General features: G+C 44.4%; 1 protein-coding gene across 3 annotated transcripts; it reads left to right on the top strand.

Moving 5' to 3' along the window:
- Positions 1-901: 901 nt before the first annotated feature.
- On the top strand, positions 902-18,720 carry LOC128708970 (diacylglycerol kinase theta). 3 transcript variants are annotated; one of them, XM_053803951.1, is made up of 16 exons: positions 902-1,013; positions 3,377-3,559; positions 4,011-4,202; positions 4,308-4,514; positions 5,260-6,477; positions 8,170-8,337; positions 8,736-8,872; positions 8,956-9,068; positions 9,133-9,619; positions 9,695-9,924; positions 10,013-10,161; positions 10,246-10,560; positions 12,584-12,875; positions 12,957-13,113; positions 13,185-13,292; positions 18,506-18,720. In XM_053803951.1, the coding sequence occupies exons 1-16, from the start codon at positions 902-904 to the stop codon at positions 18,650-18,652; spliced, it is 4,215 nt and encodes a 1,404-aa protein (XP_053659926.1). In that variant the 3' UTR covers positions 18,653-18,720. The 3 variants fall into 3 exon arrangements, with proteins under 3 accessions (XP_053659926.1, XP_053659928.1, XP_053659929.1); XM_053803953.1 differs by lacking the exon at positions 5,260-6,477 and adding an exon at positions 11,353-11,359 and having other exon boundaries at positions 9,695-9,926; positions 9,970-10,161; positions 10,246-10,541; XM_053803954.1 differs by lacking the exons at positions 5,260-6,477; positions 18,506-18,720 and adding an exon at positions 15,249-15,449 and having other exon boundaries at positions 10,246-10,425.
- Positions 18,721-19,804: the final 1,084 nt, after the last annotated feature.

A 19,804-nucleotide genomic window follows, 5' to 3' on the forward strand; every position in this document is an offset into this window, starting at 1 on the left:
TGCTGGAAAACATTGTTAGCTTCGATTTCAACACCGCGAATATTCCTTCTCGCCCTGTATCGAATGCAGTACCAGAGCGGTCACAATAAATTGGTACCACCGACGGGGAGGAATTTGTGAACATCTTCGTGCTCGATACGATCGAAACCTCCAGTGCGCTTGTATCCGCATGGGCGGGTGTACGCAGGCACATAGATGATGGTGCCGTTGCGATCTGACTCATGGTGCGCTACTGGTTTCGTGCTCGATCTGACAGCAGTGAAGCCATAAAAACCAGCAGTGTACACGGCACACCGAAAAATACGGATACGGCACGAGGAAGGAACCGAACGGAACGAAGGTCCAGCAGCAGCTACCGATCGTGCACCGCTCTAGGCGAAGGGAGAAAGAAACGATTTTATACGCCGATCCGTTCTACTCGAGCGTTTTCGAGACGCAGCGAAACCCCAAAACAGGAACCAACAACAACGCAGCCACCGAGAGTGTAACCACAAGGCACAAGCAACAGCAAAGCAACAACAACAAAAAAAAACTCCCCCAAAACGCCAACTAGCAACATTCACCCACAACAACAACAGCAACAACAAGCCAAAGTCTACAAGTCCCGTGTGACACACCAGTGTTGTCATCAACCAACCAGCTGTTGTGGGCAGGCATCATCCACCGCCACACACACCGCCCGGTTTTCGCACCACGCGTCTGACCGTGTCGATCGTCCTGTCGGTGTCCTGCCGTCTATCATTGCCTGCGACCAACACACCACCCCCCTCCCCCCTCCACTTCCACCCCACGGGACCCGTGCTAGACGGGTGCGTTCGTGCGATACGGTTCGTCATCGGCGTGTCGTCAGCATCGCGGCATCATCACCATATCGCAACCATTTGAGCTACGAGGAAACAAAATGGCGGGTGGTGAGCATACATTCGGTAGGAAGACATTTCACAAGCCAACCTATTGCCATCACTGTTCGGATCTGCTGTGGGGGCTCATCGGACAAGGATACATCTGTGAAGGTGCGTGCGTGTTGATTCTGTGTTTCGATCTCATTGCTACACTGCTTCACACTGGTCTCACTGGTTCTCATTTCAGCTCTGGGAGGGGGTCTATCTTTTATCACTTCCGCTCTTACTACCATTGTGTGCGTGTCCATTTCATGCTTTTCTCCCTCACTTATGCTTGCTTGCTCTCTCTGTTTAATGAGGAGAGTCTGCTACAATTTCTGTTCCATTAAGCAATTCTTTTGATTCTACCGGATCAACTACAAGTAACAATTGCTTATCTCTAGTTGTATATTAAAAATGACTAGTTAAGTGATAATTCCGATAAGTTAGTTTCGCTCTTCATTGCATAATTTAATTAACAATTTTGAATAAAATTAAAAAGTGAATATCTTTACACCGTCATATAACAAAAATCCATATCTTATTACTACTTGAAATGTCCATTTTTATTACCCAATTTGAGCATTTTACAATGAGGAAACTCCTGAGCCGCTAACAATTTACACGTTCGTGCAAAAAAAAAGCATCTACTGCAATGCATAGTACAGAGTGGGATAACTTGTACGAAGATTTTATGGATCATTTCTAAAGATGCAGATTAATATAAAAACATTCAAAGTCTCTTCATGACGCAAATCAAACTGCTTTAGTTGGCCAACAATAAAACAAACCGATTTTTTTTTCTCCTTTTCACTCTGCTCGTGCTGTGCAACCCGAATTAAACACAGCAGATTAGCATAGGTGGATGGTTTCGCATCCAGATACGATTACGGCCCGTACTGCACAAACCGCTGTGTGTGACCCTCTAGTAGTTTTGGTGAACCAGCGTTGCGTTTTTCCTATTAGCATTAGCGGGGGTAAATCGATGAAGGGCTTTTCATGCGTCATCACTGTTCATTGCCACCCGGTCGACCATAGTCGGTGGTCAGGTGTGGCGGTGGTGGTGCTGCTGCTTTAAATTTCCTCCACCGAAGTTACCCGGGAAAATCGGCGTGTCCGGGTGTGGTGCCCGTCTTAAGGGAAATGGGTAGAAAATAGATTCAATGCTGAACACATCACATAAACCCACTGGCTAACATAAACATCGGTTCAGCACGCTGCATATGTTCACGTGCGTTATTTCTTTCTGTTCCCTAGTAACACTTTTCATACTACTCATGAGCATGTTTTTTGTTTAATGGAATTACTCAATCTACAGAAACCAGCACACACATATGTACTAACAGCATTAACAGACTGATTTATGTAGTGTGGGAAAACTAACTAAGTTTGATAAATAAAATATTTTTGAATAAGCAACCATGCGCCTCCATTGTGATTTTGGGGCAATTCATTTCGATTTACAAAAATGTTTTAGAAATGGAATGTTAGAGATTGATAAATAATTATCATAAATTATAATTTTTATTATATTCAGCATACTAAATCCACAAGGTTATGAAGCTTAGCTATTTACAAATACCTAATGTTCGTAAAACACCAGGCGCCTCCATAGAGATTGACGTTTGATGAAGAAACTGAAAAGTTCAGTATTGAGTGCTATCAGTAAATAAGCATAAGCTTTAACAATCTAGCCAAAAAATGATTTAGTATTTATATACCTTCCATATGTTGTGCTATTTGATGTTTGGTGCATTAAATGCATCAATGATATTGTGTCACACGTATTGTATAACTTTTACATTCTAAAGAATTTAATCGTATTTTAGTACGTCACAGAAGCTTTTACTTGTACTGTACAGCTACTGTACTTGTACAGAAACAATAACAACTTCATTAAAAACATATTACGTTGGTACAGTTCCGATCTCAACTGTTGTAGGTTTATTCTTTTATTTTATTTGAGATTAAAAGTAAAAAAAAGGTTTCAAACTTAGAATAAATTACATTAACTTTTAAACGCAAATTGGTTAGACTATTACGTGTTTTAGTCAGTTGACCTACATTTTTCGGAACAAACCTATTTAGTTCTGATATCACTTCCACCCACATAGTGCATGCGAACTTCACTCTGTTCGTCTGGTATCAGAGCGGACAATGATGAGTCACTCATTGCGCTGTCGCTCTTTGGGAGAGCAGCGTGAGTGCCAGTACAATCGACACTGCCACTGGTTTCACGCAACTATCTTTAATTATTCCATAGTCAACCATTTCCTCAGCTTGGTGCTGATTGATAAACGATCACAGACAAAAAAACACTATTTTATCTACTGAGCGACGATGGCATCAGAGCAGTTCGTTAGGTCTTGCTATAAGCTATCATGTGGGGTTTTGGGGTTTCAACAAACTGTTGTGTGTGTGTGTGTAATTTCTCCATGTAATAAAATGTTTAAACAAATGTGTTTCTACCTTTCTTCTCTTCTCTTCCGTTTCAGTGTGCAACTTTATAGTACACGAAAAGTGCGTTACCAATATCGTGACACCGTGCACGGGCATCGCACCGTACCTTATCCGGAACCCGGTCGCACACTGTTGGTCCGAACCGTCGCACCACAAGCGCAAGTTTTGTTCGGTTTGTCGTAAGCGATTAGATGAAACTCCCGCCGTTCATTGCTTGAGTAAGTAAACAACCGTTTCGCTTGTTTTGTCTGTGTAGCTTTATTTCAACCCCCTTTTTTTGCCACACACGTATTGTTGCTGTACGGGGACACCAAGCTCCGGTGCGCCATACGTGTGGTGTGGCCCGATTTTTTCTTTGTTCCCATCGTACACAATGCTGCAAAATCGGGGCGGGTGCAATACGCGTTGCTATGGTTATTTCTGGAATCGCATTCGCAGCCATTTTGTTGTGTGCCGTTCTCGACGCTGTTTCCCTGGGCTGGGCTGGCTAAATATTTACTGTACCGCACTGGTGGAGTGCATATCAGTGCCATGCCACCCTTTTTCCGATACATTTTGACGTTGTGCTTGATTGTTTTGTAGAGTTTGCTACCGAATCGTGTTGGTGAAACGATAAAGATCACAGCCGTTACAGTTGCATCCCAACAATAAATACACTTTATTTTGCAGTATGTGAGTACTTTGCACATGTCGAGTGCCAGGATTTTGCCATCCCCGACTGTAAGGAGAATGCAACCTACGTCCCGGGTAAGGAATTGGGCCACGTCAAACATCAGCATCACTGGCGTGAAGGCAACCTGCCACAATCGTCCAAGTGTGCGTACTGCAAGAAGACATGCTGGTCTTACGAATGCCTTACAGGTAGGTGAATCGGGCGAAGCTTCGCAATTATACCCCCGGCTGCTAGTTAAGGGTCACCCAAGCCTGGATTAAATAATATGTTCTGATCGTTTCCCACCCACCCAGGTTATCGTTGCGAATGGTGTGGCACCACCACCCATGGCGGATGCAGAAACAACATCCCGGCCGAATGTACGTTCGGCACGCTGCAACCGATCTACCTGCCACCGCACGCCGTCTCCATACCCCGGACGGAGGTGCCGATGGAGGCGATCATCGGTGTGCAGAACCGCAACAAAGGAACACCGGGAATACAGCGCGACTATTCCTGTCGTAAGTGTCATTGTTCCGGGGGTACCATCCCTGTTGCACACATTGGAGCCAGAAATGAGGTGGAAAATTGTTTAAAAATGGAGAATGGTTTTTATTGCAAAAGTTGATCATTTCGATTCATTGGTTTCCTTCATTCCTTTCATTCGTTCGAAGATAATGCTTTTCATTTTCGAAGGGCGTTAGCGAGCTGTGTCTGTTTAACGATGTGTGTTATACATTTTAATTTTGCATTTTGATGTCACATTTTTTCAACTTTTCTATTCTACATTATTCTACCAAACTGAGGTTTTATAATTTCATTTTTTCTTTCAATCTTTTCTTCATGCCTTCCCTTTTTTTCTTCTTTTCTTCCTTTTCTGTTTCACTTCATCACGATATCGAAACAACGCCTCGCGTATGAAACGATTGTTTTGTGTTTTTTTTTATTTCTTTAAAAAACACACACTCTCAAAACCTTTCGTTTTCGTCGTCTACGTGTGCCTTTCGCTGCCACCTTGTGCCCATTATCGCTATTTATTTCATTTTACTACTACTGCTCGTGTATCCATTTCTACACGTTGCTTGCTACCACCACCATCAAACCCATTTGTCCCATTTGTGGTTCGCTTCGCTGGCCAACGCTACCTAACGCTGAATGTTGTCCCGCCGATGGTATGCTCATTCTCGCTCCCTTTGCGCTTGGGCGTTACGTGCCACCACGTGAAATAATGATCGTGTGCATCCGGCGCGCGTGACACGTCCGTAGCGGAACTGTGGACAATCGGGCTGTATCAGGACGATGAGCAGCAGCATCAGCAGCACCAACAGGAGCAAAACTATTGTAGCGAAAGCACGGAACTACTGCTGCGCAGTGTGCAGCAGGAAGAGCAAAAGTGTCGAGCGGTGCCACTGTCACCGGTCAGCTTCACCTTCTACGATGACGATGACAGCGCTTCCAGCACGGTTGGATCGATGGCGGTGGATAGGGGTGACCAGCAGCAGCGGAAACCCGACGAGCCGCAGCCACAACAGTACCACAGCGATAACAGTTTGCTGCTGCGAACGGAAGACGACTGGCCAATGCGGCCGACCCGGAGCCGCAATCTCATCCATCCCGCGCTCAGGCGCTCGAAAGCCACCAATGCTGGCCCGCCGACCGATACGCTGGTGACGCGCAGCCGCTCCTTTCAGGATCAAACCAACAGCATTCCAAAACGCTTTGTCAAATCGGCCGCATACTACAGTCCGCGGTTTTTGACACGATTTCGCAAGAAGCACCAGGCGCCTCCATCGATAATGCGACGATCGCCATCGCCGCTGGAGGCACGGCAGGAGGGGCCACTGAACGGCAGTGAACTTTCCAAGCTGCTGCTTGCCCGTGGTGCGCTAGAGCCGACCACAATCGCTCCGATGCGTGCCGCACTCGCCTCGGTGCTTGTACATGCACCGTCCGGCTCACTGACGTCATCGTCCGTGTGCGCTTCGGCACCGTTTCGGGTGGCCGTTTGTGGGCTAAATGGGACCGATGCCGTGTACGGAATGGGCACACCGGTGGAACGTTCTTCCTCGTTCGACTGCACGACGGCACCAGCCGCGGCAGCAGCCGTGGGTAATTTCGGTCACCATCTGACGGTGGCGTCAGCGAACGAACTGCTTACCTGCGTTGAACCGAGGCGGGTTGTGTCGTACGATGACGTCAGTGGGTTCAGCTTCATCGACGACGATGATGGTGCCGAACCGAACGGTACCGCTGGCGTCAGTGCATTCGCGAGGGTGGCCCCCGGTAGTGAAACTACCAACGTGACACCGACCGGAAGAAGCGATATCGATACGGAACGCTTTCGGAGCGTATTGGAGGCTGGTGCGGTGCCAGACCACGGTACCGTTTCTCACCCACCGACGCAACATCTTCTCGGCCGCATTTATCGCCAGATGCGCAAGTGTTCGATGGGTTGGAGCAAAACTGGATGTCGTGTACGCAGAGGTGCGATTATGGTTTTTTAGTTTTGTTTTGTTTGGTTTTTATCCTTTTTTTTGTTTTCTAGTTTTCATAGTTGATTTGGTATGGTTTGGTTTATTTATGCATTTTGACACTTATGGTTATTGTTTCATTGCATTTTCCCTTGTTTTACGTTAACCTTTCGTTTGTTATATATTACTGTTAAGAAAATATTTTCCCTACTCGTATTCTTGTTTTGCAACAATCACAATTGGCATAACGAATGACGCATCCGCTGTGTGTTTGTGTGTGTGTGTGTGTTGCATTATATTGTCCGTGCCTCAAGTATTGGCCCACCGCTTTGAGGAATGTGTGTTTCGCTTACTAACACTGAAGCTACATCAGACTTTCAAGACTTCAACCGCAGCGTCAGCCCAACCATAATCTCATGGTGGTGAGAGAGATGCAACACAACAACAACAGCAACAAAAACACACAACCAAACTTCATGAACACTTTCGTTGCAAGTACACTCACACCAAACGCACCAACGAAGGTGGTACGAATGCAACAGGATGGCCCACCCCCCTCCGGGCTCGAACCTTGCACACACTGCAGCCGCAACAAACGCATCGTCCCCGAAAATGCGCCGAATGACGAATGCAATACGGGCACAGGCATACGAGCCACAAGTGATCCTTGCAACACAAATAGCTCCCCCCCTCCCCGCCAGGCAGTCTCTCCGCGGCAGCCGAAAGAAAGAGAGCGCAACGAGAGAGCAGTGAAAGAGCGATCGAGTGGATGGCAAAGTCGCAAACAAAAGCACAAAACGAAAAAAGAAAACGGCCATTCGCGAACAATAAAGGTGTGCGGTGTGAGTGTGTATGTGTATGTGTGGTTTTGTGTTCACTTGTGTGACGGCAGTCGATCCTGGGTTCCTTGAGAGGCCAACCACCACCACCATCATGTCGTGTTGTTAATTTCGTGCGAAAATCGATAAAGTTAAGGCATCTGGATTTTTTTTTTACAAAACACTCCCCAACGCGTTTTCATCGCACATTTTACCAAAAATGGGTCTCCGTTCTGGTGGGAGTTTCGTTTCGTTTTTTTTTTCTCTTTTCGGAAGGTTCTCGATTGCACAAAAAGTTACATACAACACACACGGACATTCCTTTCTTTTGCTAACACCAACAACCAAATCGGCATGTCTAGGGCGCACTGTACGTTTAACCGATTTGTTACTTCATTGTGAAACAATTAATGAACAGGAATTGGCTTAAGGAATAGAAGTTCCACAAAAAAAAAAGATGCTTTAGAGTGCTCTACAGCTTGTGCTTGGAGTTGCGAAAAAACCTTGCAGTCAGCGAATGGTTTGAGTGTACTTAATTTCGCCATCCCGTTTTTTTCCCTCCCTTTATGGGGTTTTACTCACCTGTTTCTAAATGATGTTCTACTCTTTATAAGCGACACTGCGTGTATGGTGGCAAATGTACAATTCATCTCAATCTCTCTGTCTCTCTTTCCCGTTTTTCTTACCTTGTGCAATGCAATCTTCCGTTCGCTGAATGCCACAATTTCATCGGGGCACTTCCATGCGGTCGGAACGACGACGGCTCCTTGCACACCGCTACTCGTCCTCCATTACCACCCACCTTACCCCCACAACAACAACAACAACAACAACAAAAACCAACCGTCCTGCTTCATTCGAACGCATCCATCCAACAACAACACCAGCTCGCAGCATCTCCGAGGAGATAACGGCGGAGAACCGCTATCGCGACGATGAGTACGTACCAAGAGGCGAGAGTAGCGGCTCCGGTACTCACTCGAAGCCAGATTCTGCGCATAAGCCCGATAAAGATAAGGATAAGAAAGATAAGGACAAGGAGGAGCGCGATGAAGGTACGTATACGTGTGTGGGAGTGTGTGTGCGCGCGGTTGCGTGTAAAAATCCTTGCTGGTGTGCGAGAGAACGGCTCGTTAAAATTGCCATTGTTCGCACGACCGGAAACGGTGGGCCCGTGTGCGAGAGATGGTCTATTTTAACATTACAGCCTCCAAAAAAACCAGACTCAGCCGGATTTGATGTGGTGCGTGCAGTCTCAGATTCATCCAACGTGGAATGGATGGATGGATGGATACTGTCTGGGCCATATGATGGGGATGCAGAGCCAAAAATAAAATGAAAATAACAAATCGATCCATCAATGGTCAAACGATAACTAAGCGAATTGTCTGACGGCTCAGTTGAGATGCAAAAACCCTGCAATTAACGCTTTCCATCATACGTCCTATTTCAGAAACAATCAAGGTATTCGACGGAAACTGTTCATATCGAAGAAGAATTTTCAGAGCCATTAATGTACCTAGAACATGCTCGTTGGAACAACTGTTGACCACCGCCTTGAGGGCCTTCCACATAGCCAGGGATCCAAATGTATGTACCGCACGGTGTGGTGACAACATTCCGTTCGCAAATAGCGCAATCTAAACGCCACCCTACCTTACACGTTTTTGCAGCTATTTTTTCTCACTGATGTCTATGGCGACGAGGTCAGATTGCAGGATCCGAATCCAGTACCAGGCCTACACCGTGTAGAGGGCAAAAGACCAGCTATATACTTAAGATTTCGGTAAGTGTTTGCACCAGTTGCCGGTGAACGTATGCAATAACGCGCGCCGCGTCCTTCGTTCCAGTGATAAGGAGAATGATCACGGCTTTGTGCGCGTCTATCCGGGTAAGCTGCAAGTGGAGAACGCTTACGTTATCATACCGGTGGACAACGATACCACCGTCAAGGATCTGATTTGCGAATCACTCAAAAAGTTCGGCCTCCAGAGCCACCAGATCGAGGACTACCGCTGTTCGGAGATACTGCTCGATCGGGGCGTAACCGAGCGAGTACTGTCGTGGAACGAGCGACCGTGGGAGATCATGAAGCAGCTCGGGAAGGATTCGATCCGGCAGATGGAGCTGATGCGGTTCTATCTGCAGCTCAAGCAGGACCCGCACGGTCCGAACCTGGCACTGTTCGTTGGCAACCTGCCGCCCGGGCTGTCCCAGCGCAACTACGAGCACATACTGACGGAGTTTCTGGGCTTCGAGAACAAGTTCAGCAGCATTGGTCCGATCTACTACGAGTACGGTTCGCTAGTGATAACCTACGAAAATGCATCCAAAGCTGTAAGTTTGGACCGCTTTTGACAGTGAAACGATTTTATGCTAATGTCCGTGTGTGTGTGTGTGGTTGGGTTGCAGGTACGTGCATTCCAGGCGCTACGGGAGTCCAAGTATGAGGAGAAACATTTGCTCGTGCTGCTGTTGCCCAACATCGAACCGAGCATGGTACCGGCCGGTGTCCAACCGTTGCTGGTGTTTGTCAATGTCAAGTCCGGAGGATGCCAGGGTCTAGAGCTTATTAGTAGTTTTCGTAAATTATTAAATCCATATCAAGTGTTTGATTTGGATAACGGTGGACCACTGCCTGGGTAGGTGACGATTTGTTGTAGCGTTGAGCTGCTAAAATCTACCGCATGCGTTACCTAACCGTATGACCATTTCCCCGTACCTTTGCAGGCTATACGTTTTCCGACACATTCAGGATTATAAAATTCTGGTGTGCGGTGGCGATGGTACGATCGGATGGGTGTTGCAGTGCCTGGACAACGTTGGTCAAGATTCGGAATGCTCTAGCCCACCGTGTGCCATCGTCCCCTTAGGCACCGGTAAGTATCGAAGGTCGAATGCAACCCCGTAACAAACTGGAAACCTTATGCAATTTCTGTTTCTGTTTTGCTTACCTCGTCTAGGTAATGATTTGGCACGCGTGCTACGTTGGGGTGCCGGTTACACCGGTGGCGAAGACCCGCTAAATCTGCTGCGTGACGTAATAGATGCGGAAGAAATACGGCTAGACCGCTGGACGGTAGTCTTCCATCCGGAGGACAAACCGGAAGATGCCACACCGAAGGCGCAACCCAACTCAACCGGTAAGAAGAAGAAAATTCAACAGCAACAGCAACAGCAACAACAACAACAGCAACAGCAACAGCAACAACAGCAACATCAGCAGAACCAACAACACCATCACCCATCGGTGGCAATCGTGGCCAACCCGGCGCAAGGTCATTTGCTCTACTTTGATGGCTCAAATTTGCAATTATTTCTCTCTATAAATCTCTCTCTCTCTTTCTCTCTCTCTCTCTCACTATCTATCTATCTACCCCTCATATTAATTATCTGTTTTTGTTGTCCTATTACTTGCATATGGCCACCCTCGCTTTACTTGCTACCAAATTTTTCACTCCCGTTTTAGTACATGCATACGTACATCGTGGCTCTCGCGATGCTGTCGTTACACACCTACCCCCAACCAATATTCTCTACTACTTGGTACCATTATGTCGGTTGTGCCGTTTGTTCGAACAACAATATTAACTAGTGTCGCATCCTTCCGTTTAGCGTTCCAAGTATATTTTATCACCTGGAAGTAATGGTGCTTAATAGTTAGCTTGCCTACGAAAAGAAGGCAACACACAAAACTCAAATCAAGTATACCTTGTAAAAAAAAAAACCAAAAGCCTACAGTACAGTAAATTTGCAGAACATACCTCCCTCAGCTGCAGCAAACAAATAGCGTCCGCGTACAAATCCCACAGTAGTGTGTTGTTCCAACCCCTGTTTATCTGTCGCAATGCCCTGTACTAACCGGCATACTGGCCAGCTGTGCTTGCTTACCTTACGTTACGCTACCGACAGTAGTGTGTAAACTACCCGGTTCCGTCCACACTAGATGCCATCGCGTGGTGGTAACATTGTATGCCTCCGTCGTAGTTTTGTAATGGAATGAATGGTGTGCATGCTGTCTGTATTTCTTCACTTGTCCACCGAAACATCCGCCCAGGATTGTGGCAGAGGGCGACGGTGACGGTTATATGAGTCAGTTATATTAAAACACGAATTAAACAGCTCTATAGAGGCAGATCTTTGTTGGGTCGTGAGCGAAAGAGGTTCCTCCGTGGTAATGAGGATCATCTGAACGAGTGCGCTCTGTTTGTTCCGCAAAATGAAAACGCGTCGAAGATCGAACCAGTGAGATTCAGCTCGAACAAGCCTAAATACTCCAATGAGCGCATTGATACTGCATCATTTTTCTCGTATCTTAAGAAAACTCTACTCTTCCAGAGCGCAATCAAGCGAGCACTTCACTCAAACCGATCGTTCAAGCGAAATATTGCTTAACGCTCAAAGGCGCTCTTTTGACCAGATTTCGTTCGTCGCTCCGTGGCATTACGCTCAGTTTGGTGCTACGCTGAGCAACTACAAAACTCTATGTAGATTAACAATTGCTTAATTATTCACATATCTTAAGAACACACAACTCAGCTCAACTCGCTTATTCCAGAAGGGTTTTGCTTAACGCTCAAAAGCGCTCTTTTGAGCAGAACACACGATCGACTTAGCTCAATTGAAAGAGCTGCTTGACCCAACACTAACAAGTGAAGTAATACCACATGAGGTACACATTTATTTCTTTGCTTTGAATAACATGCTTAGGGTTTGTTAAGCTATCTCTTGAACCTTAACTTAAAAATAAGCGTTTATTTTTACAAATTACATTACAAACGGCTTGTCGGAAGGACTGGAAGGAAACGGCTAAAGTAAATATTCGATCAGCAAACTACATAATGGCCATGATGGAAACTGAATCTTACGTTATACCGAAAACAGTATAACGAGTATCTCTTTTAAATATATATATACATAGTTTATCCTCATCACACTAAATGAACTAACCACCACAGACATAGTTGATGGATGTTGCTGTAAATACTGTTCTAGGCCGGTCGGTGTTGTTGTTGATATGCTCGTTGTCATTATTGGAATGGATGTGTTTTGGTGTATAAAGGGCCAAAGTGTTACATTTCGTCGATAGCCTGGTTTGAAATTGGTACACCGATGCAAAGCAAAGTTGGTTTAGGTTGAAATTTCAACAAAACGAATCACACCCGCGTACCAGCGAACCAGCATCGAACGAACAATAACACTGGCATCAAGCAGATGAACCCCAAGCGGTTCGGACACCATGATCGCACGTTTGTTGAACGTTTGCATTAATAACTTCCGTGTTGTTTTCTCCCGCATCAGTTGTTGGAGGCGCCCAAAGTGAGGATAACTCGCAGATATTCGTAATGAACAACTACTTCGGTATCGGCATCGATGCCGACCTGTGCTTGGACTTCCATAATGCTCGCGAGGAAAATCCGAACAAGTTCAACTCGCGGCTACACAACAAGGGCGTGTACGTGAAGATGGGCCTGCGGAAGATGGTCGGACGAAAGATGGTAAAGGAGCTGCATAAGGAGCTGCGGCTTGAGGTGGACGGGAAGGTTGTGGAGCTACCGCCAGTTGAGGGTATTATCATACTGAATATCTTAAGGTGAGTGCCGGCTTGTGAGATAAAAAAAACGAGTACCAGTTCCACTCAAACCCTGACGCATCTCTGTTGTTGTAAATGCAGCTGGGGTTCCGGAGCAAATCCATGGGGACCGGAAAAGGAGGATCAGTTCAGCAAACCGAACCACTGGGACGGTATGCTGGAAGTTGTCGGCGTTACCGGTGTAGTGCATTTGGGACAGATCCAGTCCGGGCTGCGCTCGGCCATGCGAATAGCCCAGGTAAGGGTGTTCGACGGACCGTGAGACACGGACTTTTAAGATCTAATCGCTCCACCATGTATTCCGCACAGGGTGGTCACATAAAAATTCATCTTCATTCCGACATACCGGTGCAGGTCGATGGAGAACCGTGGGTACAGAGCCCCGGTGATGTGGTCGTACTAAAATCGGCATTAAAGGTAAGTTTGTACCCCCGTTTGTACAGTGCCTTCCTATCACTATTCATCTGCGACGAAGAAAACATTGTCTGTTTTCGTTTTTCTTTTCAATGTTATTGGTTTGTTTTTGGCAGATCTTACGTTTTTCGTTCTTATTGGTCTCCGCATGTACATTCATTTCATTCGTTTTGGCTTCTTGCTGTTCATTTGCGTGACTTTCCGAATGGAAGATCTCATGAAGTGGTTGATAAAAATTCTTTCTTAACGATTTCGTTTTTTTTTTGTTTTGTTTTCATAAACAAAGATGTAAACATTTGCATGTGTGTCGTTTGTTTGAAAGCATCCTACAAAACTCCAACCATTAGCCACCAACACTTTACACGGCGCGTAGTATCTGAAGAACACACACACACACACAGTTCCCTGGTAGTTTATGTTGACTATTTTCCATTATTCCTACCATACTATGCCTTCCTTACCGTCACGTAATACCTGAACACTTACACCCAAACAGACAGTTGACGTTTTAGCGTTGCCTTTCCCTTTGCGTATTGTGTGTAGCGGGACTGGTTTTGCTCTCAGTACCACAATTGACCATGATTCATGTTGTAAATACCGTATGAACAAACCAACTCGACGAACCATTTCTGTATTATGAGATAGGGAAATCACCGTGAGCGAAACTTAGTGTTTTATCGTTCCGTTTCGACTACTAACTCATCTGAGTGCGCTCAGTAGAAGAAACATCTTTCGGAAAGGAAATACATTTCCCGCTGGTTGTATATGTATATACCGCATTCCCGATCAATCTATGTACCTAGTTGTCTGTATATTCGCTACTAAAATCTAGCTTTACTGAAAATTCTTTATTTTTTGTATAAAATTGTTTGTATTTATAAATAAAGAATATAAATCACTTAGCAAACCCATTGTCAAACAATCTACTAAAGGGGAGATATACAATCAGTAGCTTGAAATTAAAGCTATTTTTGGGATTTGGTTTTAAATAGACAAACTAAACCAAATAATTAGTATAAGGAGTTCTGCCATGTGGAAGCTATTTCTATTCACATGTACGTTGTAATTAAAAATAATTAGCGAAATACTCGAAAACTGATGTTTTTGAAGGATCTTCATCTTTAAACCAGTACTTGTCTTGCCGGATTTTGAGAGCTCAATTTCACAGAAAAGTAAAAGCGCACAGTTCAAGTTGAAAACGCGATAATCGGTTGTACATTAATCAGCATTTTCGCTCTAACAAAAGTACTATTCTATACTTGATATTATTTTCAAGTCAATCGGTTCAAATCTCTTCAAGAATTTATGGATAACGATCTGCAAAACACAGTTACGCTTGTGTTGTGCTTTGAGCTGTAATTCAATAGTTAGCAGAGTAATTGTGTTGTAATTGTTAACCAAACATTGCTGAAACCTCGTAACCTTATCGAGAATATATTTCTTCAGACATGCTGACTGTATATCTTACCCAATGTTTCATTTCCTTTGGAACTCTTTTCACAATCCTTCAAATGCATTTTGCAGTTTATGTTGCATTTATTATTTAACTTCCCCAGTGACAATAAACCTCCAATGCCGGGACAAAAGTGAATGACATAGTTTCCATGTAGTCACAACACACGCAAAATTAATTATACAACCAGACAGTGCAAATCTGATCGAACGTTAAATGCATACCCTCCCTTCGTGCTACCAACCAAACCAACTTGAAGCCGTGTGTGGTGTGCGTGCGTGACTGTGTGTTCGTGTGTGCGTGTGTGCGTGTTTGTCGTGAATGTCATTGTAAAGCAAAACCATAGAAGTAAATCTCGATTTCTGTTAACACTAATTATACATAACTGTTCAAGCATTAAAAACCCTCCACCCCCCCCCCCCCCCCCCCCCTCACACCACCCCACGTGTGTTTTGTTTTCCGAACCGAATACTGATCCAACCTTAAATGCAATTAACTTTCTATAGGCAACGATGCTGAAGAAAATTAAGAGCAAACGGAGGCTAACAGAACCGCATATCTCACCGGCCGTTGCGGGATTCTCGCAAGGGGGAGCTCCAGAAAATGGAGATCGTGATAAAGATGCCCTGAGCGGAACCTAGAGTACCCGTCCGTCCGGTCCTAGCTTTCTATTCTCCTGTTTTCTATGAACTCACCAAGAACAAAACGAAAAAAAAAACTAAACAAAGCGCAAAACGCAATCGTTAAACAAAGCTAGGGTTTGCGCGGAGCATAACGTCCAGGCAGGTTAAGCGAATTGCGCAACAACACAAGCGAAACACACAAGAAAAACTTTCAATCTGCACCAGCGGAAGATGGTTAGCACTAAAGTACTAGTTTAAAACCAACAAAAAAAACCCCAAACAAACGCTTTTCACTAGCTAAGACTATCGTTTAGTGCGCACACAGACACACACTTTATGTCTCGTACGTGTTCAATTCTAGAGTTCGCATTTTTCCTATTTGAGTTTGGATCACCACGTACGAACCGTTCCAGCTAATTACTGGTTTTCTTGCTAGAGCTGCATTAAGTTTAGTGATGATAGAGAGCGCATTTTCGTTGCAAACATTTACCGATCGGGTGATGATCCTTAGCGCAAACAAACCAGCATAAAAAAGGAAACTGTATTCAAAATACACCCATCATACCATTATGCCTTCCAGTTATGAATTGTTGCTCTAAGTTTCTCGGGAATGAGAAGATTAGCGGTTTTGGGCAGCCGGAGTTATGAGAAGCAAGAGCTAAAGTTACGGGGCCCACCTTCGATTGCATTTGTTGCGCGAACCCGCGGTGTTGTAATACTTTCCCCATCCGTATAATCGAATGTTTAGCAAACTAATCCACTCTCGACAGGAAGAAAAAACCAAAGATTTTAATTACGAATGAATGTACTGTACTACCCGTTAAAATGCAAACTGCCTCACTTGATACGATGTGTGTATATTGACCAAGCAAAACCCCCCTCCCCCGGAAACCAGCCCCTCCATAGTCTCTCGTTTCATATCGTAATCCTTAATTACACTCTTTCTCTCTCTCTACATATATCTCATTCACCGTAAAACTGCACATTATGGTACGTGTATTTCGAATGACTTGATATGTAATACTTATCGATTGATCTATTTGACGCACGCCACAAGTAGAAAGAAGTATCGCCATTTCCGACCATTTGTCACCCCATCGAACTCGCTTCTCGAAAAATACCCATTTACACACACACACACACACATACATACATTCATAAACACACATACACGTGAAATCCTTCCTTCCCGTGTTAGCCATTAGTAGAAGACACTATCAACACTTGCCACCATTCACATACTACCACGCACCAGTACCCGAAACAAGGAAATAGTACAACCGTAACAGTATCTTGAGCATTTCCCGGTTATGGGATCATGTCACACACACACACAAGCTCATCATCCACCCATCCACATCGATCCTCTTGTTCCGACGAATTTATATCACCCCGTTACGTGCGTTTGCTGCGTACTGTAACCACACTGGACACTCCACATCATGTGCTACACGGATTGACCTTTGTTCCCTTTTGGTTTGTTGTTCCATTTTGTGCTGCAAAACGTTACACATACAAAGACGCCTTCTATACTACACTCGCGTTGCTGCGTACGATGCAGTACGAGCGTTTATCGCTGTTCTGTTCTCCGTTTCTGACCTACGGCAGCATACATTTGCATTGTGCATTCACTTCTCTTCCCACATCAATGCATTGCATTCCCATTCGTTCCCATCTAACTTACCGATCGCTTGCTATCGTATCCTCGGATCGGTTATAGCTATTGTTTAATACGTTACACTATTGCTATTGTGTTTTTTTTTGCAACAGTACATTCTCTCCTTCGCTCTACTCTGTCTTTTTTACTGAGTTGTAGGAAGTAAACCGATTCGCAATATTCACAGTTTTATTCTCTCTATTTCTCTCTCTCTCTATCCCTTCTACTATTTTATTCGATGAGCATAAATCCTGCGTAAATATTTTACTTTCCCAAAAAAACAGAAATAGCTTGCAAGTTTAACTATTCATTGGCAGTTCTGTGCGTTACTATAATATTTCTAAATTGTTCCCTTTTTTTCTCTCTAGTCATTGTTTGTTGCGTTACGTTACGATACCGATACATTGCTAGTATTTAAAATGGAGTTTTCATTGTTTTTCATTGATGTAGCATTAAGTTAAAATTTCGAAAGTTAGTTTTGTTATTATTTATTCGTTTGTTTTCTTCATTTCTTCATTTCCTTCCGTTCTATATCATCTTACTACTAGGATGTACCATTGCTTCGATGGTATTGAGCGTGTTGTTTTATTTTTCTTTTATACATGGTTCAATAATTTTGATAATTTACCTGGGTTTTTTATTGTTATCTTTCCATTGTCGAAGTTGCTTCCGTTGTATCGGTAGTAACTTTTCGTAATACATTTCTTACTACCGTTTTTCGTTTTTATTTTATGATATTTAAGTAGTTTGCGGATATTTAAACAACAACAACAAAACACTTTCACTTTGCTCTTATTTTTATTACTTTTTCTTTAAACTTTCAACATGACGTATATGCCTTTACCTTCGCCACGATCAAATACGATGCTAAAAATGGTTTTCAATTCTTCTTTCTTCTTTCTTTTTTTTCTCCAAACCGTGTGGATGTCAAACAAACCAAACCAAATACACTAAACTGATCAAACGTTTCGAAACCACTCGATTTCTGATGGCTAAATAATCCCACTTGTGTTCCACTTGCCGGAACGCACAACTCAAACACGTTCGTTCGTACTCATCTAACAAATCAACAAACTGCAAACAACAAAACTGATCACCAAACGCAAATACTAAAAAAAATAATTGTATAAAACATATGGAACAATTCAAACATCTTTTGCGTCCAAATACCATAATTATTTTTGTACTACTTATACGAAAACTAAACCAAACAAAAACCCCCCTAACGATCGGAACATGAAACGATGTGAATCCAACGTTCAACGATACATTTTCTACTCACTGTTACGCGTTATACTGAACACACGCATAAAACCTACAATGGCAAAAACCAAAAAATCAAAACAACAAAACTTAAAACCCCGCAAAACACACGAAACCCCACTACAATTTTTGAATAACTCTCATGGACCGGACGGCGGCGGCAACGAACGACGATTATGATGGTGTTGGTTGGCGCGAACTTAATGCAACTGTGCGCTAGGCAACAATGTTGAAAAAAATGAAAGGAAAAATGAAACGACGCAACACCGAGCCGACGATGCAGGTGATGGGTCCGTCGGGGATCCAGATGACGCTGGCCGCACCCCAGGAACCCGACGAGGTCGACTCCAATAATACAGATTTTTGAATATGGTATAACGAGCGATTAATTTAACGTGCTTCGTCGTTTGCGGGTGTTTCGTGGGGGAAGGAGAACTAGCGTATCGGAGTGGGGTGGGCATGGTGGAGAATGGAAAGGAAAGGTGTGTTCTACGTTTGAAACGGAACAGGCAACTATCGTCCCGTTTTGTCGTCACCAGTCATCACTAGCAAACACCCAACGTGTTACACAGAAATTAGGTTTCGAAAACCACTGACAGCGTCTGTTTGTTGCGGCCAGACTAAATGTAGTTTAGACCTTGCTGGACCACGTTGCCATTGCTGAAGTTACCTCGTTGCAAGAGATCGAGCCGCAATCGATCTACAAAGGCTTTTTTGTCCCTCCTCACGCACTCCTTACTTTATTCCCAAGTTCTTCATGGAAAGTTCTAATTACCAAAAACTCCTCCATTTTGTACAGTGGACAATAGTATAACTTATGAGGTCCTTCAAAAGAATATTCTTGAAACGATTTTGCAATACGGTTTGCCGAAGAAGTGCTGCAGCGATGGCGGTCACCAGAAAATTTCCAACTCAGCAAAACCCCTCCAACGCTCGTCACCACCAATTCCTATCCGAGTGTGTTTGTGTGTTTGTATGTGGATACGATTGGGGTGGAGATTCTGCAGGACGAAGAATGATGCACTTTGCACGTACTTGTGCAACGGAGATGCGGTAGATCAACCGCATCAGGAACGATCGAACCAAAACCTTCTCCCACATACGCCCAGAACAAGGCTAGTTAAAGGCGGAACACACGCGAAGCACGCATTCGGAGCGGGGGGCCAAAATGAACGTGCGAAAAAATAGAAAACCCCCTCGTCGTGTAAAATAGTAATAACTCAACAACAATCACTGCAAACCAAAACCAATAGCCCCTAACTGTCGGAAGCGAAACACACACACACACATCCACCCAAAGGACGAACACATGTGTACAATTTAGATAACAATAGGCGATAGAAAGCGCATCCGTTCCTCCCACGCGCTCCCGCTGATGTGTACCGGACCGGTGGCAGTTGCGGGGGATGGAAAATGCGAATGAAACATCTGTACAAAAAAAAAAAACGGAAAACCACATTGAACCCACGATAGCAAAACTCTATGTATCTTGTATGTGTCTGTGCGTGTACGTGTAGTA

Source organism: Anopheles marshallii, chromosome 2, assembly GCF_943734725.1.
Source record: "Anopheles marshallii chromosome 2, idAnoMarsDA_429_01, whole genome shotgun sequence".
Taxonomy (NCBI): domain Eukaryota; kingdom Metazoa; phylum Arthropoda; class Insecta; order Diptera; family Culicidae; genus Anopheles; species Anopheles marshallii.